General features: G+C 37.9%; 1 protein-coding gene across 6 annotated transcripts in view; it reads left to right on the top strand.

Moving 5' to 3' along the window:
• The window catches only part of CTNND2 (catenin delta 2), a 612,391-nt gene that overhangs the window by 459,929 nt on the left and 130,354 nt on the right, over positions 1-22,108 (top strand). For all 6 annotated transcript variants that reach the window (XM_052703881.1, XM_052703884.1, XM_052703886.1 and 3 more), the window contains exon 11: positions 16,363-16,576. In XM_052703881.1, the coding sequence (XP_052559841.1) occupies positions 16,363-16,576 (214 nt within the window). The remainder of the gene's footprint in view (positions 1-16,362; positions 16,577-22,108) is intronic.

A 22,108-nucleotide genomic window follows, 5' to 3' on the forward strand; every position in this document is an offset into this window, starting at 1 on the left:
GGTACTTTTCATGTCCTTAAATGATATCTTGAGTTTATTTCTGTATTCTCCTGCAAAATTTCTTTATGTTTTCTTAAGGAGTCCCAGGGAAAAAATAGTATGTTTTTTTTTTCATGTGCAATTTGTTTTTGCCTTCCAGTAATCCTCCCTTTTTTCCCCTGAGATCTCTTCAATTAAAGGCTGGAATTTGGCTTGTCCAGTGATGATACTGTCAGGTTTCCATTAGAGATGCTATGTAAACTCCTTTAATCTCTGGATGGACAACGGTGGAGACATGGTGTTTAATTTAAATGAAAACAGTATCTCAAAGGTAAAAATAATGAAAAGTAATGAAAAGTCACAAGAGACTCTAAAACATTTTGCTGAGAGTGCATTTTAACTCAGACAATAATAGTGTGCTTTTAGAGAAAGCAGACTTCCCTCTTTGGGTCTAAACATTTTATTAGTACTTTGATAACCATAATTTTCATGTTAAAAATCTCTAAGGGTAAAATCTCAGTTTAAGAAAAATTGCCTAAGTACTTTTTCAAGGTATTTACCATTTTTGTGATGATTGTTTATGTGAAGGAGTGCTTGCCTACATGTTGTTCTCAATATAAGTGCTGACACATTCATACTTTTTATAGAATCATAGAAAATAGAATGCTTTGTGTTGGAAGGGACCTTTAAGATCACCTAGTTCCAGCCCCCTTGAGGAACACCACTCATCACCAGTCTCCTCTTGAACACAGCTGTTAACCACAACTCTGACTGTGACCATCCAGCCAATTCTTCATCCAGAGAGTGGTCCATCCATCACATCATTTTATTTTTTTTCCAATTTGGTGACCAGGATGTCATGTGGGACAGTGTCAAACACTTTGCACAAGATAGATTACCATATGCAATATGCTTTGCACATAACTCCCATCACTTTGAGCAGTCATTTTCACCTGTGCAAGAAAATTTCCAAAAATGCCCTTCAAATAACTCTTTCTGGTTAGTTTTTACTGGTGTGAGTTGCTGTTGTCAAATAATCACCTAGTGAAGCACCCATAAACAATCTTTCTGTGAGTTTAAAAGTTTTCTGTATAATATTTGATTGCTGATGATTTTTCGAGATAACTTTCTGGTTCTTCTTTACTTTTAGTCTGTTTTCTAGAAAGTTAATCAATAGATCTTGTGAGATCCTGTGAAGTTTTTCAGTATAGTTTGTTTTTAAAATTAAAATGTCCATTACAGAATGTTCTGTTATTGCTTTTTTTTTTTTTTTTTTTTTAGCTCTCCAAGTAATTTTGGCAATGACCTCCTTTGCCTTTGATTTGCCTTTAAGAAACTTCCTTGGTTTACATTTTGTGAATAGATTTTTTTCAACAAGACATTCCACCTCTGGCACCTTTTCATTCAGGGCTACGATTTTATAGTGAAAGACAGTAAGATGCCATGCCCATAAGCAACCATCAACAGCACCACAGAGTCTCCTCTTCAGAGATTTGAGCTGCTTTTAAATATACCCTTATGAGCATTTCTTCACTATGTTCAGATTTTTATTCTTTGGTATTGCCTTTTCTATACTTACTTATCTTTTTAACTTAATTTTTGCAAGGAAGCCTTTGACATGTGTAAGATGTCTTTCATCTAACAGGAGCTATAGTACTTACAATGCTACTTACATACTTACATAGCATACTGCATATATCTTACATGGACAGTAACTGCAAAGTATAAATAACTGACCTGCAATTATTAAATACATTTTGGTCAACCAGAGGAAATTATAACAACAACAACCAAAACTATGATGAGAAGTTAATTTGATCAGTTTGAGTGTTTATTATTTTAGCTTTTACAGGCATACCATTGTCTCAATTCTAGTCTATCCTTCTGTGTTGTGACACCGCACACCCAAAAATAAATAAATTAATAAATCAGATCCTTCATAGCAAGATATGAAAGACAAGGATAGGAAAAATATGAGAGATGAGCAGATGAAGTAATGCATCTAAAGTGATGAGCAGATGAAGAAATGCGTGTATACCAGAGTGTAACTGAACTAACTTGTTTTACAGTGAATGCACATAACTAAGGTTCATGACTGAGGTCCATTTTTAGCCCTACATTACCATGAGCTCTTCTGTAAAATGAGGACAATGATTTTATTCTGCTCTATTTTATTATTATTATTCCCAAGGTGGTTTGCTAGCAGCAAACCATTGAGATGAACACCTCTGCAGTTTCAGGTTTAAAGCTTCTGTGAGGGTTTTCCCACTTGGTTTTCATTCTGGGTACTTTTGTGGATTACTCCAGTGGTACCAAAATGTCACATCCTTCCCTTTAGCACAGACACCTGTGAGAGCAGAGCTGTGCCCTGGCTGAGCAATGGCATGAAAGAGACTTCTCCAGCACCCTTGTCATAGGGCTCTGAGGTGTTTCACTTATGGGGCTGCTTCAGGCATTGGAAAGTTGCCTAAGGGAGACAGCTGCTTTCCGTTTTATTTATTCCAGCAGTCAGTGGCTTCAGATATATTCTGCTGTCAAGGAAAGCAGGTCTAAATGGCCTGTTGCCCCAGAGAATAACAATGATTTCTGTATTTCACACCCACCTCTATTGACGCGTGTACAAGAGATATAGTTTATAGCATTTTAGTGACTGTAGCACTTGTTTGAGGTGTCTACCGTCTGCTATGTATTCTAGTTATTATTATCCCTCAATCTAAAGTGCTGGGTTCACCTGAGTTACTAACAATATTTATCAGAATACATCCGTCTGTTCTTCTTGCTTGTAAATTTGCTTTATTTTGCTTGTAAATTCCAGAAGCACAGTTAAATCTAAGGCAGCAGGCCTTTTCACTTTTCATTTTTGAAAAATCATGAGCCCACCTTCTATGAGGAAATTAAATCTTAAGTTGATCATCTTCTTTTCAGTAGCATTTCCAAATGCATTTCTGAATGCATTTCTCTGTTCCTTTTTACCAGTTAATTTATGCACTGCCATTTTGTAATATTCATCTCTTCTGACAATGGACTGCATGTCTTTATTTTGTGCACTCTCTTTACATGTAATTAAACCAAACATTAGTGGATGTCACTGAGTGCTGCACTGCGTGTCCTCGATCTGTTCTTTCTGTATCACAGAAGGAGCAACACTTTACACTCCAGGGTCCCTCAGTGGTCTTTTAACCACAATTTTGTTGTCAGGAGACTCTCCCTGAATAATACTAAGAGTTTTCTGTGTACCTGGCGTATTTCACTTCGTATAACTGGGAAAATATTACAGGTGTTAAATAAACAAGTTAATGGCAAACCCTGGTGGAGTAATATCTGTTTAAAACAGGAAATAGAAGAGCTAGGATGTAGACAAAATATGCTTTGCAAAAATGGTGTCAGAGCAGTGAGTTCTGTCTTTATTCTCCTCTGCCCTGATAAGAACCTTGATTAATGCTTTGGCTTTGTTGCATTCACATTTTGAAACTATTCCTTTTGCAAAATAGCCTCAACTGGAATTAAGCATCAGTCTTGTGCAGTGACATGGTCTCAGAAGTAAACAAACAGTCATCTGTGATTTCATACATGTAACTGAAAATCTAGTTCTAGTTATTTTTTTCTGAGTTAATGCTAGATAGGCAAAGTTTAGACATTTTGCACTATTTTCCTGTTGTTTTCAGTCATCTTGTACAATTACATTATTCCCTCTCATGTCACAGAGAGTCAGAATCAAATGAATTTACAGAGTGACTGAAGACATTACTGTTTTGCGAAATGATGGGTTTAATATCGAGAACGTCTCTGTATTTTTGCCTCTCACACCGCGTTACTCTGCCCTTCTGTTCCTCCCGTACGCTGCAGAGAACATCAGGTGGACAAAGTTTTGCCCACTTTTCCCAGAAATGCATTTTCAAGATATATTTTTCTACAATGCTCATAAGTATCCAACACATTATTTAGAGCCAAAGCAAGACACAATCAGTTTGTGAATTATCAACAACATTTCTGAATTATCAGCAACATTTCATGGGGATAATGGCTGTTTGTTTTTGTTGTCTGGAGTGTCCTGCTCTGCTGTTCATGCTAACAGCCAGCTATTAACAGGGGTGTGAGTATCTTTGCAATGCTACTCTGGCCTTTCTTCTGCTGGCATTTAGGGGCCTGGTACCAGTCTTCTTGTGGGCAGAAGGGAGTGAGGTCCTGAGTGAAACCTGCCTAGTCTTCCAGTTTGTCTGGGGCATGTAGCATTCACTGCTACATTGTCCGCCCAGCAGGAGCCAAGCCTGGTTAAAGGTTTCTGTCTTTTTCATTACTGCACAGCCAGAGTTCGCCTCTGAATAAGCAACCATACATAAGAGAATTTTAGGCAATAAATTCAATTATCCAGAAAATTTAAATGTGAACATCTGGCAATAATGTTTTTCATGCCATTAGGACGAGAGGAGAAAAATCAGAATTGTGTACGTAAGATGAATGCCGTCATGCTACTTCCTGTGGTGTGCAGCAGGTGCAGGAAGAACATTGCACTGTTTCATGAATCTCTCTCCAGTGGACTGGGAAAAATGTCGTGGTTGCATTAAAACATTTGAAAAAGCTGCATCTTTTGTATTTGGAAATACTAAGCAGTAGGGAAGGAAAGGTTGAAAGAAAGTGTCTTTTGACATAAGTAATATGTGTTCCCACAATTTGAATGGGCGCTGAATACATCTGCAGCTTTTCAAAGCAGTATGATGATGTAGCGTATGGTCTGATTTCTTTCTATACATAGCTCTTCTGGAAATTGCTTCTATGATTTATGAGGCCAGTGCATGAATGGAGGAGATTACTTTCCTATTGTAGAGCATATTTTTTTTTATTACTATTCTCATCATCCATCATTCCAAGGTAAGACTATATATAGAAATAAAATAATGGAGATCAATATCAATATATGTAATTTGATGCTTTCTCAAGATACTTGTAGTAAAAAGGTTGGCAGCAAAACAATTTCAATAATACGAATGGTAGTCCTGATAGAAAAGCTACACTAAAAGAAACATCTAATGTAGAGGCTATCAGATGATCATCAAAATGTATTTAGAGTTACAGAGATGGCTGTTACCTAGATACCTAGCTAGAGGGTAATTGAAGCAGAAAGCACAGTTTGTAGAGTCGTGAGGACACCTAAGGCTCTAAAGCTAAAATGTCTACCTGTCTACCTGGCCACTGTATAATAACTGTTGAAGGTGCTGGAACCACTGATTCCTTTAGGTAATCCTGAAGTAAACTTACAGCAGTGCTACTGGAGTCAGGCCTGCTTTCATAGATTTACACTGATATAACTCAGAGAAGAGTTTGATTTGTGCCATTTAATAAATAAAAGCAAATCAAAAGAACTGTAAGTAAGACACAAACATTATCCATTTCAGAAGCCTGAAGCACTGCTGTACTTTTTGTACTGATTGTGGACCAGATTCTTTCCCTCTCCTCATCTCAGAAAAGTACTTCTTGACTGATAAAAGGCTGACATTTTTACTGTTGGTGTTATCTTGTACAGACCTTGCTTCAGGCAGATAAAGAGATGTGTTAGATATGTGAGCTATGATTTGGAAAGTTATTTGGAAGATAATAACTTTTCTAGTTTCACAAAGAAATGCACTTTTTTCTTGCATACTCAACTTATGAAAATTAATTATAATACCAACTCTAGGGACCATTTGTCATATAAAAAGAAATAATTCACACATAACAATAAATGACACAGCAAGTCCAAATCAGACCCTTAAGTCTGAGTATAGCTGCCACTGTAGCTGTTGAAGAGCAGGTGGGAAATGCTGCCCACCTGTGTCACCAGCATCAGTGGATCGGTCTGGGCACATCCCTGGGCGTATCACTGGTGTGTGGTTAGGCACGTAAGGCCCTAAAGAAAGGGGTGTAATATGTATGCCGCATCAGAAGTATTGCAGGTTTGGAGTTGGTTTTTGTTTTGAAGCTACTATTTTGCTATTCTTATATCCAAGCCTCCAAGACCAACTGAAAAATTGCTACAATTCACAAACTTGTTTCCAAAGCCATCACAGCAAAGACACTTCTTTCCATAACTGACAGAAATGCCCAACGCTATGTTAACAGGGCATTAGAAGAAAGGTGTTGTCAGAGAAGGAAAAGAGAACCTGACAAAGACAAAAGAAAAAAAACGTGTGTGTGCGTGTATGTGTATGTGTATATATATATATATGTAATATTGCATATTGAACTGCAGGTATTATAAAATCCATAATGCATGAGGCAGACATATGTGCTTATGTTGACTTTTCTTCTGCTTATAATGGTCATGTTAACTGGGAAAGGGAAGAAAGAGTACGTAGTGCAGCTTCTGTTTATGTCCTTAGACAAATAAGGCAATTTTATGTGTCCGAGTTCCTACACATTAGGAGTACATACCAAGGAGACATGTTGTGAGAATTAATGTGAGAGTTAATTAGCTTGAGACAGTAGCTGTCTCTCACTTCATCTGACAGATTTTCACGTGACCAAGAGACTCTTTGAAGAATCAGTTAAAAGAAGATAACGCTTCTTGTTTAGATTGCAATAAAGGAAGTCTTGGGAGCAGAGGTCATCAGGTGGCAGTATGATACTTGGTTGCATAAATTGTAAATACATTTTTAATCCGAGAAGAAAGGGTTTGTTGTTTGTTCTATGAAGCAAACTCTCTGAGATTGCTACAACATGAGTCAAAGAGGTATCTTTTCGAGTTTCTAATTAAATTTGAAATGTCAGATAACATTGTTTGGGCTTCAGTCACATACACACACACACATACACACACACACACACACACACACACACACAAGCATTATCTATGGTCTTATTTGTGACCGCTGTTCTTTGATCACATTTGTGTTTGCACTGAATAAATCCCACGAGTAATACACTTAACTGAATGTAGTTAATTGCCACTTCATCAATTTTCGTCTGACATTATACTGATGCTATTTTTCGGAATATTTGAACTAGTAACCTACTGCTTTTGTCTGAATAACTTATTTTTTTATGTAAAGAAAAGTGTGAGTTATCTTGTTTATCTTCACTAGGAATTTGATTGTAAGAATGATAGGATGTTCGTAAGTGAAGTGTATATGAAGAAATTTTCTCCCCAAGAATAAATGTTATCATTCATACTCAAAAAGATTCTTAATTCCTTTCTAATATGAGAGAGTAAATGATCCAAACCCTTGGCATTAATCCTCATTCTTTTCATTTAACTACAGACAATGGTAGATCACTGCTTGATCACTGCCTATGACTTTTGCATCCTAAATTAATATTGCTGTTGTATTATCTGTAAAATGCACACTGGTGGGCCTTCTTTAATTCTGTGCCTTTCAGACTGCTTTAAAAAGGATAGACCACAAATATAAAGCAATTAATTACAGTACCTTCTGGAGGCATTGGCTTGTATGTATCATTTCTAATATGTGTTTGAATCACATCTCCAGTGACTCAAGAGCTGAGAAACTTGTTTAATGCAAGTCACTATGGATCTGTTTCGTTTAGCAGATGCCGGTTTTGAGAGAGGACTTGAAAATCATATTCATTATACTTTTGCATTCAGATAAGCACATTAGGTCAGCTCTGTGCCTGCAGTTTGGAGTGTTACTTGAATGATCCCATTAATGCTTGATGTTCAGTTTTAGAACAGGATGCTTGTGTAGGCGTACAAATTATTTGGTTTTATGAGTAGCAGGGTAAACTACGTTACTATACTTAACTTGGGTCTTGCCATAGATTTTTCTTAGTTGTAAAAATTAAGTCTTGCTAAAGCCGTGATTTATAATAGGCACAGCCTTCCTACTGAGGGTGAAAAACAAACTGCATCACAGCACAGAATACATTAAGGCTTACTGACTGAACAACATGTTTATTCATACCATCTCAGGGCAATTTTAGAACAAGATTTTGAGTCTCCTTCTGTTGGAACATGTTTTTCAGTCTTTGTTAACCCCACGCATAGATTACAGAATTTGAAGAGGTCACTGAAAGGACACAGGGATAAACAAATGTATACTTGGTAACAGAAATATGAGGGTTGGTATGGCAGAAGAGGTTGAACCTTCCCGCTTGTATTCCATTCCATTTTGTTGCCATGTGACAGATGGCAGAAGAAGGGCAGTCTGACGGAACGAGGTCTGACATGAGAGTGCAGTTGGAGCAAAGGTGTGTCATTGAATTCCTCCATGCAGAAAAAAACTGACATTCATTGATGCTTGCTGAACATTCATGGAGAGCATTAGTGGGTGTGAGCACAGTGAGGCGGTGGGTGGTACATTTCAGCAGTGATGACAGTGACAGTGGTCACCTCCACGGGTGCAGATTTTTACGAGTGCAGCATGCAGGCTCATGTTTGTAGCTGGCAAAAATGCCCAGCTAATAGTGGTTGATGTATTGAAAAATAGTGTTTTGAATGTGCTCTATCAAAAGTGTTCTTGTGCTCTTTGTTGTAGTTTCCATGGAAATAAATAGTAGGTGTTATGTTCAGAGTAACCAGTGTAGAGTATCCACTCCCAGATGGAAAGCTTCTAATATTGACCCTGTGCTTTGAGACCTCATGTATCACATAACCATTCCTCCAAATAACTGCATGATTTCTTAAGGCACAGAAAAGAAATTCCCTTCCTTTTCAGTGTGCTGCAGTTTAGCATGCAGAGAACAATTCTTATTTGACTTAAAGCAGTATACCATGCATGTACTAGTGGTTGAATTTATTTAAGTTATGCCTGTTCACAGCTTTATGTCACCTCGGTATTTGATCAAACAAGTCCTAAGTGGCAGTTCTGCAAAACTGTTCTTAAATGGGACCGAGATCCAAACCCTGATTTAGGTTCCTTAAACAAATTAGACTTCTGAGCTAATGCAGCAATTTGCATAACATTCCACTTTATTTTAGGATGAAATTGCTCAGCACTTTTTTAAACTTGTAGCAAATTACTTTGCTAATGAGACTAAATTGTTCTGTGATGTTACAGGTAAATTGGTCTGTAATAAATCTCACATGTGTTTGCAATGTAAGGATTTTGTATTGTCTACCTACTGCTCCATAGCCTTCTAAGAAAAAATAGTGGAGAGAAATGAAAGTTTAAACCGGTATATCTCTCGTAAGAGTATTATTGTCCTAAATATTATTCCCTTATCCTGCTTCGGAGATTTTTCTCTAATTCAAGCCCATTAACTTTTATGAATCAGCCTTCTGAGGAGTCCTGACACTAATTAGCAAAGAGGCTGCCTGCCTTCCAAAACCACACATTTAAGTGTTTTTTCTGCTTTTATGAAAGTTGTTTTAATAATATAAAAAAGGGCAAAGATATATAATGGAAGTAGAATGGAATGGGAAAATCTAGGTATGTAATATTTTTATGGGTGTGGTCAAGTTGCTGTGCAGGCATTGGCTTCTTGGATTGATCTGAAAGGAAGCACCAGTTTCCTTAACTGCTCGTAGCTGAGGAATGTCCCAAACACTGTGCTGCCAATCACTGTTTAAAAATGCTCTTGGCATTTGATTCTGCTTTCTCTCATCCATGGAACAGAATTGTTGGCAATCCATTTGTGTGTGAAATCATAAGCAGTTATTTTGCTAGCTAGAAAGCCTTTTCCAGAATCTAAGTATGAATTAAATGAATTATTACTAAAAATTTCAAGAACTAGTGTTCAAATTAACTTCATTTTTAACTTGGGATCTATTGTGTGTATGCCATTACTTGTGCTAACAGTCAATTGTATGTTGGTTGTTGCATACGCATAGTGGTATTGCAAATAATTGTGCATATTTAAACACTTAGATTTTGATATACTGAGACATGCTTTCTTAATAATGGAAATGTCACTGAAAAACTGGCGAATGATGCATTGTGTCATGTCAATTCAGTTGATGGTGGGTATCTGTGATGTATCAAAAAGCATGCTAAATTTCTTCCACATCCTTTGGATGAAGAGTCAATGAAATTGTTAGGAAAAATGCTGAAAGTAAGCATTTAGCCATGAATTCATCTTTGCATTGGGACTGTGAAGCTGTTAATGGCCGAACATTTAGCTTGTTGGGAAGAAGAGATTGTAATATATTACAAACACACTTTATCACCCTGTTAGTCTATGATTTTGTCACTTATTCTTAATCCACCTCTCTTTCCATTGTATTTTACTTTGTGAGGCATTGGCAGTCAGAATTAAATACAGTTCCAGTTATATTTACTGGTAAATGTGAAGAATATCTCAATATCTCAGATGCCCACTTACTGAGTATAAATAGAAAAGAAAGGGTGTTTTGATTTCTGACACTGCAGTATTTTTAGACAGTGTTGGAATGCTTTCTTATCTAACAGTTTTTCTGCTAAACTGGTTAAAATCTGAAGCTTTTTTTTTTTTTTTTTTTTCTTACTGTTGACAAGAATAGAATAATTTTTATTTGAGCATTCCTTGGAGTTCAAAACAATAGTAATACTGAAAACACCTACCTCCTATTTGCTTTGTCTTTGCTTTTGCTGTTGCAGTGCCATAATCAACAGCCAGATTCAAGGACTGGTGTTCTGATGCCTTGATATGAGGAAAGATGACTCACCTGTAAAAGCACGTATCCTGCTCAAGCTGACAGTCTTGCTTATCTTCACTTTTAGGGCAGACCTTCCCTTTCCCCAGGGAAGCAAGCCGTAGAGCTTTCACATTCAATTGTTAGACTTCAAATAGTGAGCCTGGAGGAATAGCGTGGATTCTGTGCTGAATCGGTGGCAGGTAGCATGTTTTGTCAATTAAGGTCACGGGCTGTTATGCCATTACTTCTTACACCTGACAATAATTCATTTGCAAGTTGTGATATCATTTGTACAAGATTTGGCATATATTTATCACTAAAAATAACTAGGAAATTAAGAAGGCTGCAAATATCCTACAATACTTTTTCGTTTTTTTCTTTTCCCTTAGGCATTCATAAATTGTCCTTCTGTCAGTTATGGTCATTCAGAAAATATTCTTTGACCCAGAGTAGACTTGAAAAGAATAAAGGCAGTGTTTAACCAGTGTTAAGAAGAGTTACAGTGTTACAGTGTTAAGTGTAAAGAAGAGCAGGAAGATGATGCTGTAAGCTATAGATCCAGTCATCTGTCCCAAAGGGAGCTAACATATGTAGGGGAGCATCTCTGGATTTTTTTTGCATGTAGCTCTTTGTTTGATCCACTGACTCTAGTATATCTTTATAAGAGGACTACTTGAATGCCACATAAGGTACCTCCTCCTGATGGAGGAATTGGTATTAATGGTGTTTGGAGTTATCAGGACTGAACTCAGTCTGCTGATTGTAAATGGAGCAGGACAAGTTATGGCATTGCATAAGATGGGCACTTCTCCTTTAGATTAGGTTAAGGAGCCAACTGAAGATTTTTCTTGTTTATGTCCATCAGTGAATGTGGTACAAGGCTGAAAATATAATCTTATGTATCAAATTAGGAAAGCAAGCTGTCAAGTAATTCATATGCTAAAATCATGCAGTCATCAAGGGAGTCTGTATTGATTCAGATGTATTATCAATGTATCATTGACTTGTTTTTCCTAGTGCATGTGCTTCAGGCTGGTCACGTGTCTCCTGGCAGATTAAATATCTAACAGTCCACGGTCATGGAAAATTTGTTGTGGTAAACAACACTGAACTATTCGTGGCTTCTTGAGCTCTGAAACAATATTCACTGATTAATTGTCAGGCTTGAAACTTATAAACTACATTTCTCAAAAGCTCTTTGCATGAGACACCCATATTTTCCTACTTAGGAACATAGATAACTTCACTACCTCCAGCAAATGCCTGAACACATACAGTCATACAATCATAGAACCCTTAGAGTTGGAAGGGACCACTGAAGGCCCTCTGGTCCAATCACCCTGCAATGAACAGGGACACCATAGCTAGATCAGGTTGCCCAGGGCCTGATCCAGCCTCACCTTGAAAGCCTCCAGGGATGGGGCATCAACCACACCAGAAGTCCAAATTCACCTTATGTCTGCATAGTGTGGATACAGGTATGTTCTCAGATGTGCTGGAAAAACAAACTCTGTATGAGGCCAGAGAAGAAGACTCTGATATATCACACTGACATTAATTAGATAGATCTGCCTGTGAATCAGAAAGTCTGGCATCTTTTCTTCTTCTGCGTCTCTGAGTACTGGCACAGTGTGACCTGACCTGAGCCGATCAAGTGCTTCTCGTCAGCAAACATTAACATTAATGGAGGCTCAGCTTTAAAAGCAAAGTTTAAAATCTTCTTGGAAGAGAGAAAATAAAAAAATAAAAAAAATAAGATTCATTAGAGGAAAACAGCTTTGTACCTTATTACATGGAAAAAATTTCTTGAAAAAATTCATGGCATCTCCATTCTATCCAGTTTTGTCTTGATCAGTGTGGATTTACACTGAGTGGTTATTAGGAAAGCAGAATCAATTCAGACTTGTGGATGATGACATTTCTGGTCTCTGCTAGGAACTGTCATACACTGTCATGCGATGGGCAAAGAGTGCAGCCTGTTGTATATATTAACAACTACCTACCATCATCTTCTGAAGAAATACAGAAAATATTTGTAAGGAGAAAAATGGGGAACTGCATTCAGAAACGAGATATACTTGGATTAGAAGAGGCATTTGAGAAACACTGTAACAGAGATTCACCCAACATTTTTATTACTTCCTGGATGATCAGCTTGACAGAGAGAAAAGGGAACAGTTTATTCAAGGAAGAATGAACTTTATGATTTGAATGGCTGAACTCAGTTGTGCTGCAGAACATGAGAGTAATTCTTTTGACTTCACTACTGACTACTTTGGAATTGAGCTGTGTGAGGACAGTTTTTTCTCCTGTATTCTCTGATAACTTGGTAGTATGCTGATTATTTGGTCACAGTAGGCAAGCGGGCGTCGCTGTATTCTGTTTTATTTTTCTCCTAGATGCAGCACAGCAGTAGCTACTAATGTGTCAATAGCTACTACATTAAGAATGATTCCACAGAAAGACAGGAGAGAGACAGAACAATCTATCAAAAGTCCTTTAGGCAGGTGGGATTTGATGCCTCACTGATGTAATTGCTGTTTATCCGCCTATCTGAGTATTCTTGGCAAAGACATTTGGCAGTAGCTCTGTTGAGCTCATTTGAGTCCTGGCAACTTCTCTCCACTCAGAATCTGCCCCAAGAAACTCAATAGGTCAGAATTCTTCTCCAGGCTGCTGTAACTCCATAAAGAACTTGAAATAATTTCATTTTCTTTGCCTAAGTTTCTGCAAATGTGAATAGGTTCTGTTAACAGTCATCACCATCTATGTGAGGGCATAGTTCAACCTGCTGAAGAACACAGCAATAATTAGCTATGTAATAAGTGATACAAAGACATGGTGAGACTTCTAGGGAAGTGCCACTGAAAAAGCAAAAACAAAGCAACACAATGGCCCAGATAGAGAAAAGCATTGATAACTAAGGTCCTAGTTCTAAAGAATCAGCTGCATTGCTGTACCTGCAATAGTAGCTACTTTACCAAATGTATGGGAACTGTTGAGTCACAGCCTGAATCACTGATTGATCATCTGAGCCAAGCACTGAGTCAGCCCTGGGAGCACAGGTGAAGGCAATTCAGCTGTTTGACCGGGAGGGGTGGAGCCTGGCTGCATCTCTCCTAGACCCATGTAAGGGCTGACTGCCCCTGGGGAAGGATCTCTTTCTGAAGATCTCTTCTCTGTGGACTCTTTTCTACAAACTAGATCTTTGGATGCAGGTGACCATTCATTCCCTGTTTATTTCTTTTCCTGTTTTCATCACAATAGTCTTTTCAGCTGTAACACCAAGGATGTGAGTTTGGAAATTCAAAGGAAGTTGGCAAAATAATGTTTATTTTTCCAATGTGCTAATAGGATCTTTCTTCAGTAGAATTTAAGAGAATTTGTCAGGTTAGGTGTAGTGTTACATAATATCAGTTTCATTTTTGTTGTATTGCCCTTATTTTTTCTTGATGGAAATATATTTGAGATAAATACTTAATGTCCATGCTTTTAAGAAAGTATCCTTGAATGACTTCAGTCTCCTGACAACTTCATATTCCTGGGAGCTAATACTGCTGAGCTGTGAGTTACCACAACTGAAAAGAGATGGTATAGCTCAAAATACCTTATAACTGTGACAGAAGCAGACGTTTTGACCTAGAAAGATAGCAGAGGAACGTGTCAACTGAGAGCACCCACAGCAGTAACTCTGAAGGAGCCTGAGATGTCATTTGACTGGTCACTAGGAAATGACAAATGGGGAGCTTGTACAGATGTTATCTGGAGAGTGTATGAAACAAGGTGTGCACCTTGGGAGTAGGGCAAGGCCAAGCTCTGGTGTGTGGGGAAAACTGCACAGGCACAGCTTGCCTCAGAGCACTGGCAGAGCATTTTTCTGCTTTGGATGCTTTGCAGCACACAAAAGGATTTTTGCTGCGTAGTTCGTATTTTTTTCTCATTCCTCTCATAATTCATATTTTTTTAATTTTTGCCATTGAAGCAATTAAAATATTCAGTCAGCGTATTGTGTTTTAAAAATCTAAAACACAGAGATAGGTGGGCATGTTTATATTTTGTCATTCCTGATATCACTCATCGTTCCAGAAACAAATTGTATATTTTTTAACTGCATTCTGTTTTCCATCAGATCTTGTCTTGTTTCTCTGGAAGAAGTGTGAAGCTCTGTGATTGGTTCACCTTTTGCAGAACTGAAGCTTAAATTTTTGTTTCTAGTCTCTTTCAGTAAATGTCATCTATTTTGTCATGTAGGTGGCTTTTCATGTGGTATGCTTGATTTTTGAAAATCTGGTAGGGGATGGGAATTAAATGTATTTCAGACCAAGGATTAAATGGTGGTAGATTGGAGAGGAAGAGGGGGGGGGGGGGGGGGGGGGGGGGGGGGGAAATCAAGCAAATAGCACTCCACTGCTCCCATCATTACCACCTCCTAACTCTTCCCAGATAAATCTGATTAATTATTCCTGGCTTGGAACACAACATGTAGTTGCAAAGTCATCCTGTTCACATTGGTAAAGTTTTGATCCGCAGCACATTTTTCTCTTTGTAATCTTTTTCTGATTACTGAACTGAAGGATATCAGCGTTTCTCTGAGCAATAGAAGCACAGGCTCTTCTTGACTGTACCAGTGTCTGCTCACAGCTCTGCACTTCCACTGGCTGCTATAGCCTTCCAAGCGACCAGCACGCTACTCAGAAGGTTGGACTTGATGAGTAGAACTCTGATTTTAAAAATCTCCACTTTCCCTGCAGTTTTGAAAGTACCCTGTAGCTGCTTCCTTTCTAATGTCCCAGTCAAAATATTACTTGAGGTGGTAAAATGGGCAGGTAAGTTCCTGGATTGCTTTGAGTTTTCACCAGCAACCACGTAGTGAGAAAATTTTTGACAGAAATGTGTATATAGCCTAGTTGAAATTGAAGTGTTGTACTCCTTGCATGTTAGTTGTGCATCAGTCTTGTGTCTCATAATTAGACACAAGTATATTTACATATATTATATTTTTTTAGAAGTAATGCCAGAGTACCCTCAAGCTGGATTTGTTGCAGAATATTTTGTAATAAGCTGTTCTTGATATTCTTGACATCCTTGATCATTTAACTTTTTTTTTTTCTCTCTTAATGACGGAATGATAGTTTATATAAGATGGTACGTTCAAAACTTACTATGTAGGCCACCTTAGGAATGAATAAGACTTCTTGTCTTAAATCGCTTCAGGGTCCACCTCTAAATTAATAGAATGAATTCCCCTTGATTTGTCCATTGTACCTTTCTTTATGTTTCTGCAGACTTCCTTCTCTTGGCCTTTAAATTTCGCTTGCAAGACTTTTTTTCCAATTTTAATGTTGAAACATCATCTCGGGTGTTTTAGTAGCTGTTCACAAATTTGAGTTAACTGCAGAAGGTAGGGCTCCTGGTAACTTTATTGAGTAAAGTTTTTGGTGCATTTTTTTCATGTGCAGTAATCTCATGCTCTTTTCTTACAGTGCTTATGCTCTCTAACTTATGATCTATTACAGTCTGAAACAGGTTTCTCCAGTGTAGGAGAAGCCCATGACAAGCCAAACTTGCTGAACCTTGAGAAATCTTGCAGAGGCAACAGTTTTGGCTAACTTCTGACTGCTTTTATGGAGGTTGAAGTTTGTCCCTGGATGGTTATGTTGCCACAAAAAAAGTAATACTAGAATTCAAATGGATGTAATGTAGCAGCTTTGTGAGACTGCCAGCATACCTTTACTGGAGTGTACCCTCCATAAGCCAGAGCTTAATTAAACTAGGTAACATATATACCACTGGTTTTTATTTCCTAATGTTATGGTTATCATTTTGGCCTGTTTCAGATAAGAAGACAAGGCGGAATACAATTACTGGTGGACCTATTGGACCATCGGATGACTGAAGTCCACCGTAGTGCCTGTGGAGCTTTGAGAAATTTGGTATATGGGAAGGCAAATGATGACAACAAAATAGCTCTGAAAAACTGTGGTGGTATTCCAGCTTTAGTACGGCTACTCCGCAAGACTACAGATTTGGAAATCAGAGAACTGGTCACAGGTTTGAACCTTTCCCTATCTTTTGTTCAAGTTCTATGTAGACCCTACAAGCACAGTTCTGTGATGCATGTCAGTAGCTCCATCAATAACTTTTTTTTAACTATTGTCTTCCTCACAGTAGCAAAACACTTCCAAGCCTTCTGAATGTGTGTAATATAGAAATAGCTTTATTTGATATTATGCTGTCTATGTACCAGAGTGGCATGGTTTCCAGATGGAGTTCCTGTTTATTTTGTTCTTGCTTAGCCATGAATGCCTGTGCAGGAGATGTACTCCATGCATGGCTGTGACTTTTTTGGGGTGCAGAATTATACCATCAGCTGTACTCTGTTCCTCATCGTGTCTCATGTAGGGCTGTGGATGTAGAAGTCAGCGTTCACTGAATGCTCTTAGAAACTGTTATGCAATTCCTGTGTATCTTATACAGGAAAAATGGTGGTGGTGGTGTTTAATTTTCTTGCACTTTTGAAAGGAAAGTGAACAACATGCTGGAGAGATGAACTGTATACTCTTCTGAAGCTTTTTACTCTAAAATTTGACAACAATGTATGTAATGTATTTTAGATAAAAGGGAAGCAGGTAGTGGTAAAGTCTATTTCTTTTCTTGATAGTATAAAAACCATCCTTTCTGATATTGTCCAGGGTGTTTTTCCCTAATGAAATTTAAGTTTATTTTTTCAAAAATGCTCCCAAACAGTACCAGTCAGAAACATTTGGAGATTCCTTTCTCCTAAACCACCCTAATTAAAATGCAAAACAAAAGATAGATGGCTTTCTTTTGATTTATTTTTTTTTTCATGTAGTGATTTCATTATATTTGATTGCTAACATCAATGTGGTAATTAATTTAATGCTACAAGTTTAAAAAAAAATAATCTTAATGTCTTTTAATTATCCTATTTTACAGTGCCTGTATTTTCATTATTATTTTTCCTCTATAGTATGTGAGAAAAGTTCTTATCATAGCATTGTCAGAGTACACACCATCATCCAGTTTCTGCAGAAATTACTTGACCTGGTGGGTCAGGCCCAGGTTGATAAGATTGCCATCCACTGGTTGATTCCAGATTCTGAACAAACTTCACTGTGTTTATTAAATGAGAAGTAATGTATTTGATTTTGTTCTTCAGTTACATCACCTATCAGCTCACACTTGTTAGGCAGGATTAATAGCATTCAGATGCCAGGCTACACATGCTCTGATGGAATCTCCTGCAGAGTGACAGAATTACTGGCAGATGTAATGAAATGTAACCACTATTTCAGATACAGCGTACTTACTAGAGTCTTGTTATGTTGTCTCTGCCCTAGCTCTAGGGAACACTATGCTTTTTTTGTTCTGAGTAGTAAGTGGCAAACATTTAATGAACATCAGCAGTACACTTCAGTGGCTTGTTTCAGTGGCAGCTTCCTTGCTGTCTGTAGACTATACATTATGCCACAGGTCATTTAAAGAGAGATAATAGGCTACAGTTTACATTCCTTCCATTGCACAATATCATGTTAATTTTTCCCGAATTCCAACAGAAAGAATGAATGTGCTGAATGCCTTCAAATTGCTACTTCCAAGAGGTTTAGGTACTATCAGTGGTAGGAACCAGCCTGAATACAGCTAGATGCAGCTAAGGGAGATGTTTAGTATCAGGAGTGCTGGACATCTGTGAAAGGAGTGCACGGTGAGATGACTTTGAGGAATGGAATCAAACCTGGTAGCTTAGGAGGGCCCACCTGTGTGTTTTGTGGGGTTTTTCTTGTTTGCATTGTTTTACTTCTAAGCCCAGCAGGCTGTTGCTTGCACTGGCTGTGTTTGTGCATTTTGGAATGCAGATTGCTAGCACTGGCTTTGAAAATGAAATTCTGATGGTGATACTCTGGAAAGCTCCTTTCAAAAGCACTGCTCATAGCTGCACCTCTCATCTTGTGCCTCTTTAAAAACATGCTGGAATTTGTGCACCGACACCAGCTATCCTTTTTTGACAAGCATGGTAGTATGACTGCTACCCCAGTTAAATTCCTTACCTCTGTTTTTTTTCTGGGGAAGGAAGGGTGTCTGCAGCAGCTGCCTCAGGAATAAGAAATATTTAACTTGGTGGTGGGCAGAAGGGAAAATAAAAACTTCTCCCACTTCCTGTCAGCTTTTTTGAGTTGAGGTGGCAGGAGGATAATTATTTCAATAGTGCCACTGTAGCCTGAAGGAAATACAGAGAAAATAATAGCAAATGTGTGTTTTAATAGTAAACATACTGCCTTGAGCCTTTCAAGCCCATGTTCATTCTGCATCCTGTCTACACAAAACCTGGTTTTGTTTGTTAGTTCCAGAGAGAGCACAAAGTTCCTGCCTTAAGAATTCATGTGGGCTGTGTCACCACAGCCTCTAAATATTCCTCATGCATTTGTCCTCAGTGTGCTCCTCTTGGGTGGAGAAGTATCATTATCTCAGTTTTACAGATGGGGAACTGAGCCTATCAAGTCTAAATGACCTGTCCAGAAATCCAGCAAGACGAAGGTGTGAATCATTTTGAGTAGGCACTTAGCTGTGAGGAAAAAAATATGGGCAGAAAATGTTTTTAGCAGCTCAATTTATCTGAATAGTAGTGAAGCATTCACTGCCTGCTTCAAGTACCATGAAGCACATGCCCGCCAAGGTGAAAGTTATGATATTTTTTCTTCCCTCCAACATGCACATATTCTTCCTTTTTGTTCCTTCTCTCTGAGGAGCTTAGAGTTTCAATTTCCAGCTATCTCAAGACTGGTTTTGGAAGGGTACTTAAAACCTGCAAAGCAGCTTTCTATTCTAGTAGCTTCTTGCTTTTCAACATTGCCTTTAACACCATGAATGTTTTCTTCCTTTTTCTTCAGCTCCTAGGCTGAAGCTGTGAGAGAAGTGTGGTGCCTAGCTGCTATGAAATGAAGTGACATTAATACCCATTAAATACATCTGGAAATATTGAAAGGTTTCTCTTCCAGAAACACTTCTATAGTCACTGTGGGGTTTTTTGCTGGAAGAACATGAATAAAGTAATTGAGGTAGACCAATGGATATTGGTTTTCTCAGCAGACCTGAGGAGAAGGATTTGGGGATGTTGGTTGATAAAAGACACAACATGAGCTGGCAGTATGCACTTGCGGCCCAGAAAGCCAACCATGTACTTGGTTGCATCAAGAGAAGTGTGACCAGCAGGTTAAGGGAGGTGATTCTGCCCCTTTACTCTTCTCTTGTGAGACCCCACCTAGAATACTGTGTCCATTTCTGGAGCCCCAGACACAAGAAGAACATGGAGTTCCTGGAGCAGGTCCAGAGGATCACTGGACTAGAGCACCTCCCCAATCAGTATGGGCTCTGAGAGCTGGGGTTCTTCAGCCTGGAGAAGAGAAGGCTCTGGGGGACCTTATAGTGGCATTCCAGTACCTGAAGTGGGGCTACATGAAAGCTGGGGGGGGGGAGACTTTTTGTAAGGGCAGGCAGCAACAGGACATGGGGAAATGGCTTTAAACTGGAAGAGGGTAGATTTGGACTAGATATTTGGAAGAAATTCTTTACTATGAGGGTGGTGAGACACTGGAACAGGTTGTCCAGTGAGGATGTGGATGTCCGCTCCCTCGAAGTGCTCGAGGCTGGGCTAGATGGGGCTTTGAGCAACCTGATCCAGTGGGAGGTGTCCCTACCTATAGCGGGGGGGCTGGAACTAGATGATCTTAAAGGTCCCTTCTAACTGAAACCATTCTATGATTCTATATAAATGCTATATAGAAGTGAATGTCCTGATAGAAATAAGAGTTTTCATCAGGGCCTACAGTGAGGAATCTGCAACCTCTGACCATTTCCAGAGACTCAAGGAGTTGTGTTTCATGTAAATATGTAAATGAAAAGAATTCCATGTAATCTGAATGCACCACAACTAATTTAGATGTTTTTTTCAGCCCTACCCTGTGTTACTATTTTCTAGAATAGCTCCTGTTAATGGGAGCCTTTTATTTTAGAATAATTAAATGCTAACACTTTTCTAACAAATGTAAATAAAAGAGAACACAGTGCAAAATTAGAACAGATTCTGCAGATGGTAGAAAAATGTTTTCACTCTTTATTAATGAAAATGTTTATCTGATCGTGACTCAGCTTTCCTTCCCTGAGTTACAGTTAATTATGAACTCTTCCACAAATTTCTATTTTAGCATTCTTATATCTGGTTTATTATCAGGGGAAAAATAAAAACCAACATGTAAAAATAAGATGTGCTAGCAAGATTAATCCAGTTGATTCCTTTTGAGAAGGTGAGGTAAAGCAGCATTTGGTAGATTCGTGCTACCCTTGCTCCTCGGCTACAACAGCTACACCTGATGACTGGTTGCCTGTTTCAGAGCAATTTGAACCCTTTTCATTTTGGCGAACAAAATCTGTAACAAATGGGAGCACAGATTATACTACTTGAGGAATGAGCTAACTGAATTAGAAACACCTCAATTTAAACAGGTCCATTCTGTGACTGTACCTCAATTTTTCAAACTGTATATATTTAACTGAAAGTAAAAACGATGCGCTTTTAGAAAGCACGTGATAAAAAACAAAGCTTTAAGTAATTACAGGGAAGATTTTTTTTTTATGCTGACAATCATCTTGATGCTTATTTTGATCGACATTAAGATGTCGAAGATCTAATTACTGTCTGTGGAAAGCATATAAATTGTAAAGATCAGAGTTTTATCCTCAACATCTGAAAATCATGAACTGTTTAATACTGCACATATATACTATATAGAAAGGTGTGTGTAGTCTCAATATATTTCATTCACATTTATGTGGAATCTAAAAAACACATTACATTGTTGCAATAAATAGGAAAAAAAAAAAAAAAGAACTTGTATACCTATATTTCTTCCAAATAATCACTCATCTCCAAATGTGATTAAACCATAGTATGGTTGAACATGAAATTTTTTTCATTTGCTTAATGGATCTTGGTCATATCTGTGTTGACTGTTTCAACTGTGGCTTAGTTAAATTTATTTATTTATTTATTTATTTTGCTCGATTTGTCTACAGTCATACCTCATCTCATGCAATATTATGTTGTGGTTTTGTGCTTTCTGTTGCCTTTTTACAACTTACATGATATTTATAACAAGGTATTTTGTAAACTTACTGGTAGTCTGGCAGTGTTGCTGAAAGCGCCTATATGTTGTCCTACTTATATATATGTGAGTTCATATGACTTATAAGTAGGTATGTAAATCTCTAGTATGTTGGTCAGGAAGTTCCAAAAGGTCCCTTTGAGTCTCTCATGTATCTTTACTAATCAGTTTAATAGCGAGTTAATGAGCCTGCAGTGATGTGTAAAGCAAGTTCAAGGGAGTAGTCTATTTAAATGAATCTTTTGGCTGATCTCAGTGAAAGATATATTGTGATTATTTTTTTTTAGCTAATTCTGGATAGTTCTTTAGGATTTTTAACTTCCTAGTACAATGACAATTCACCTATCGGGGGTTCCCATAGTCAATAACATTTAATAGTATTATGGAAAAAAAAAAGTATTTA

Source organism: Tympanuchus pallidicinctus, unplaced genomic scaffold (genome assembly GCF_026119805.1).
Source record: "Tympanuchus pallidicinctus isolate F22 unplaced genomic scaffold, pur_lepc_1.0 scaffold5, whole genome shotgun sequence".
In the NCBI taxonomy this organism is placed as follows: domain Eukaryota; kingdom Metazoa; phylum Chordata; class Aves; order Galliformes; family Phasianidae; genus Tympanuchus; species Tympanuchus pallidicinctus.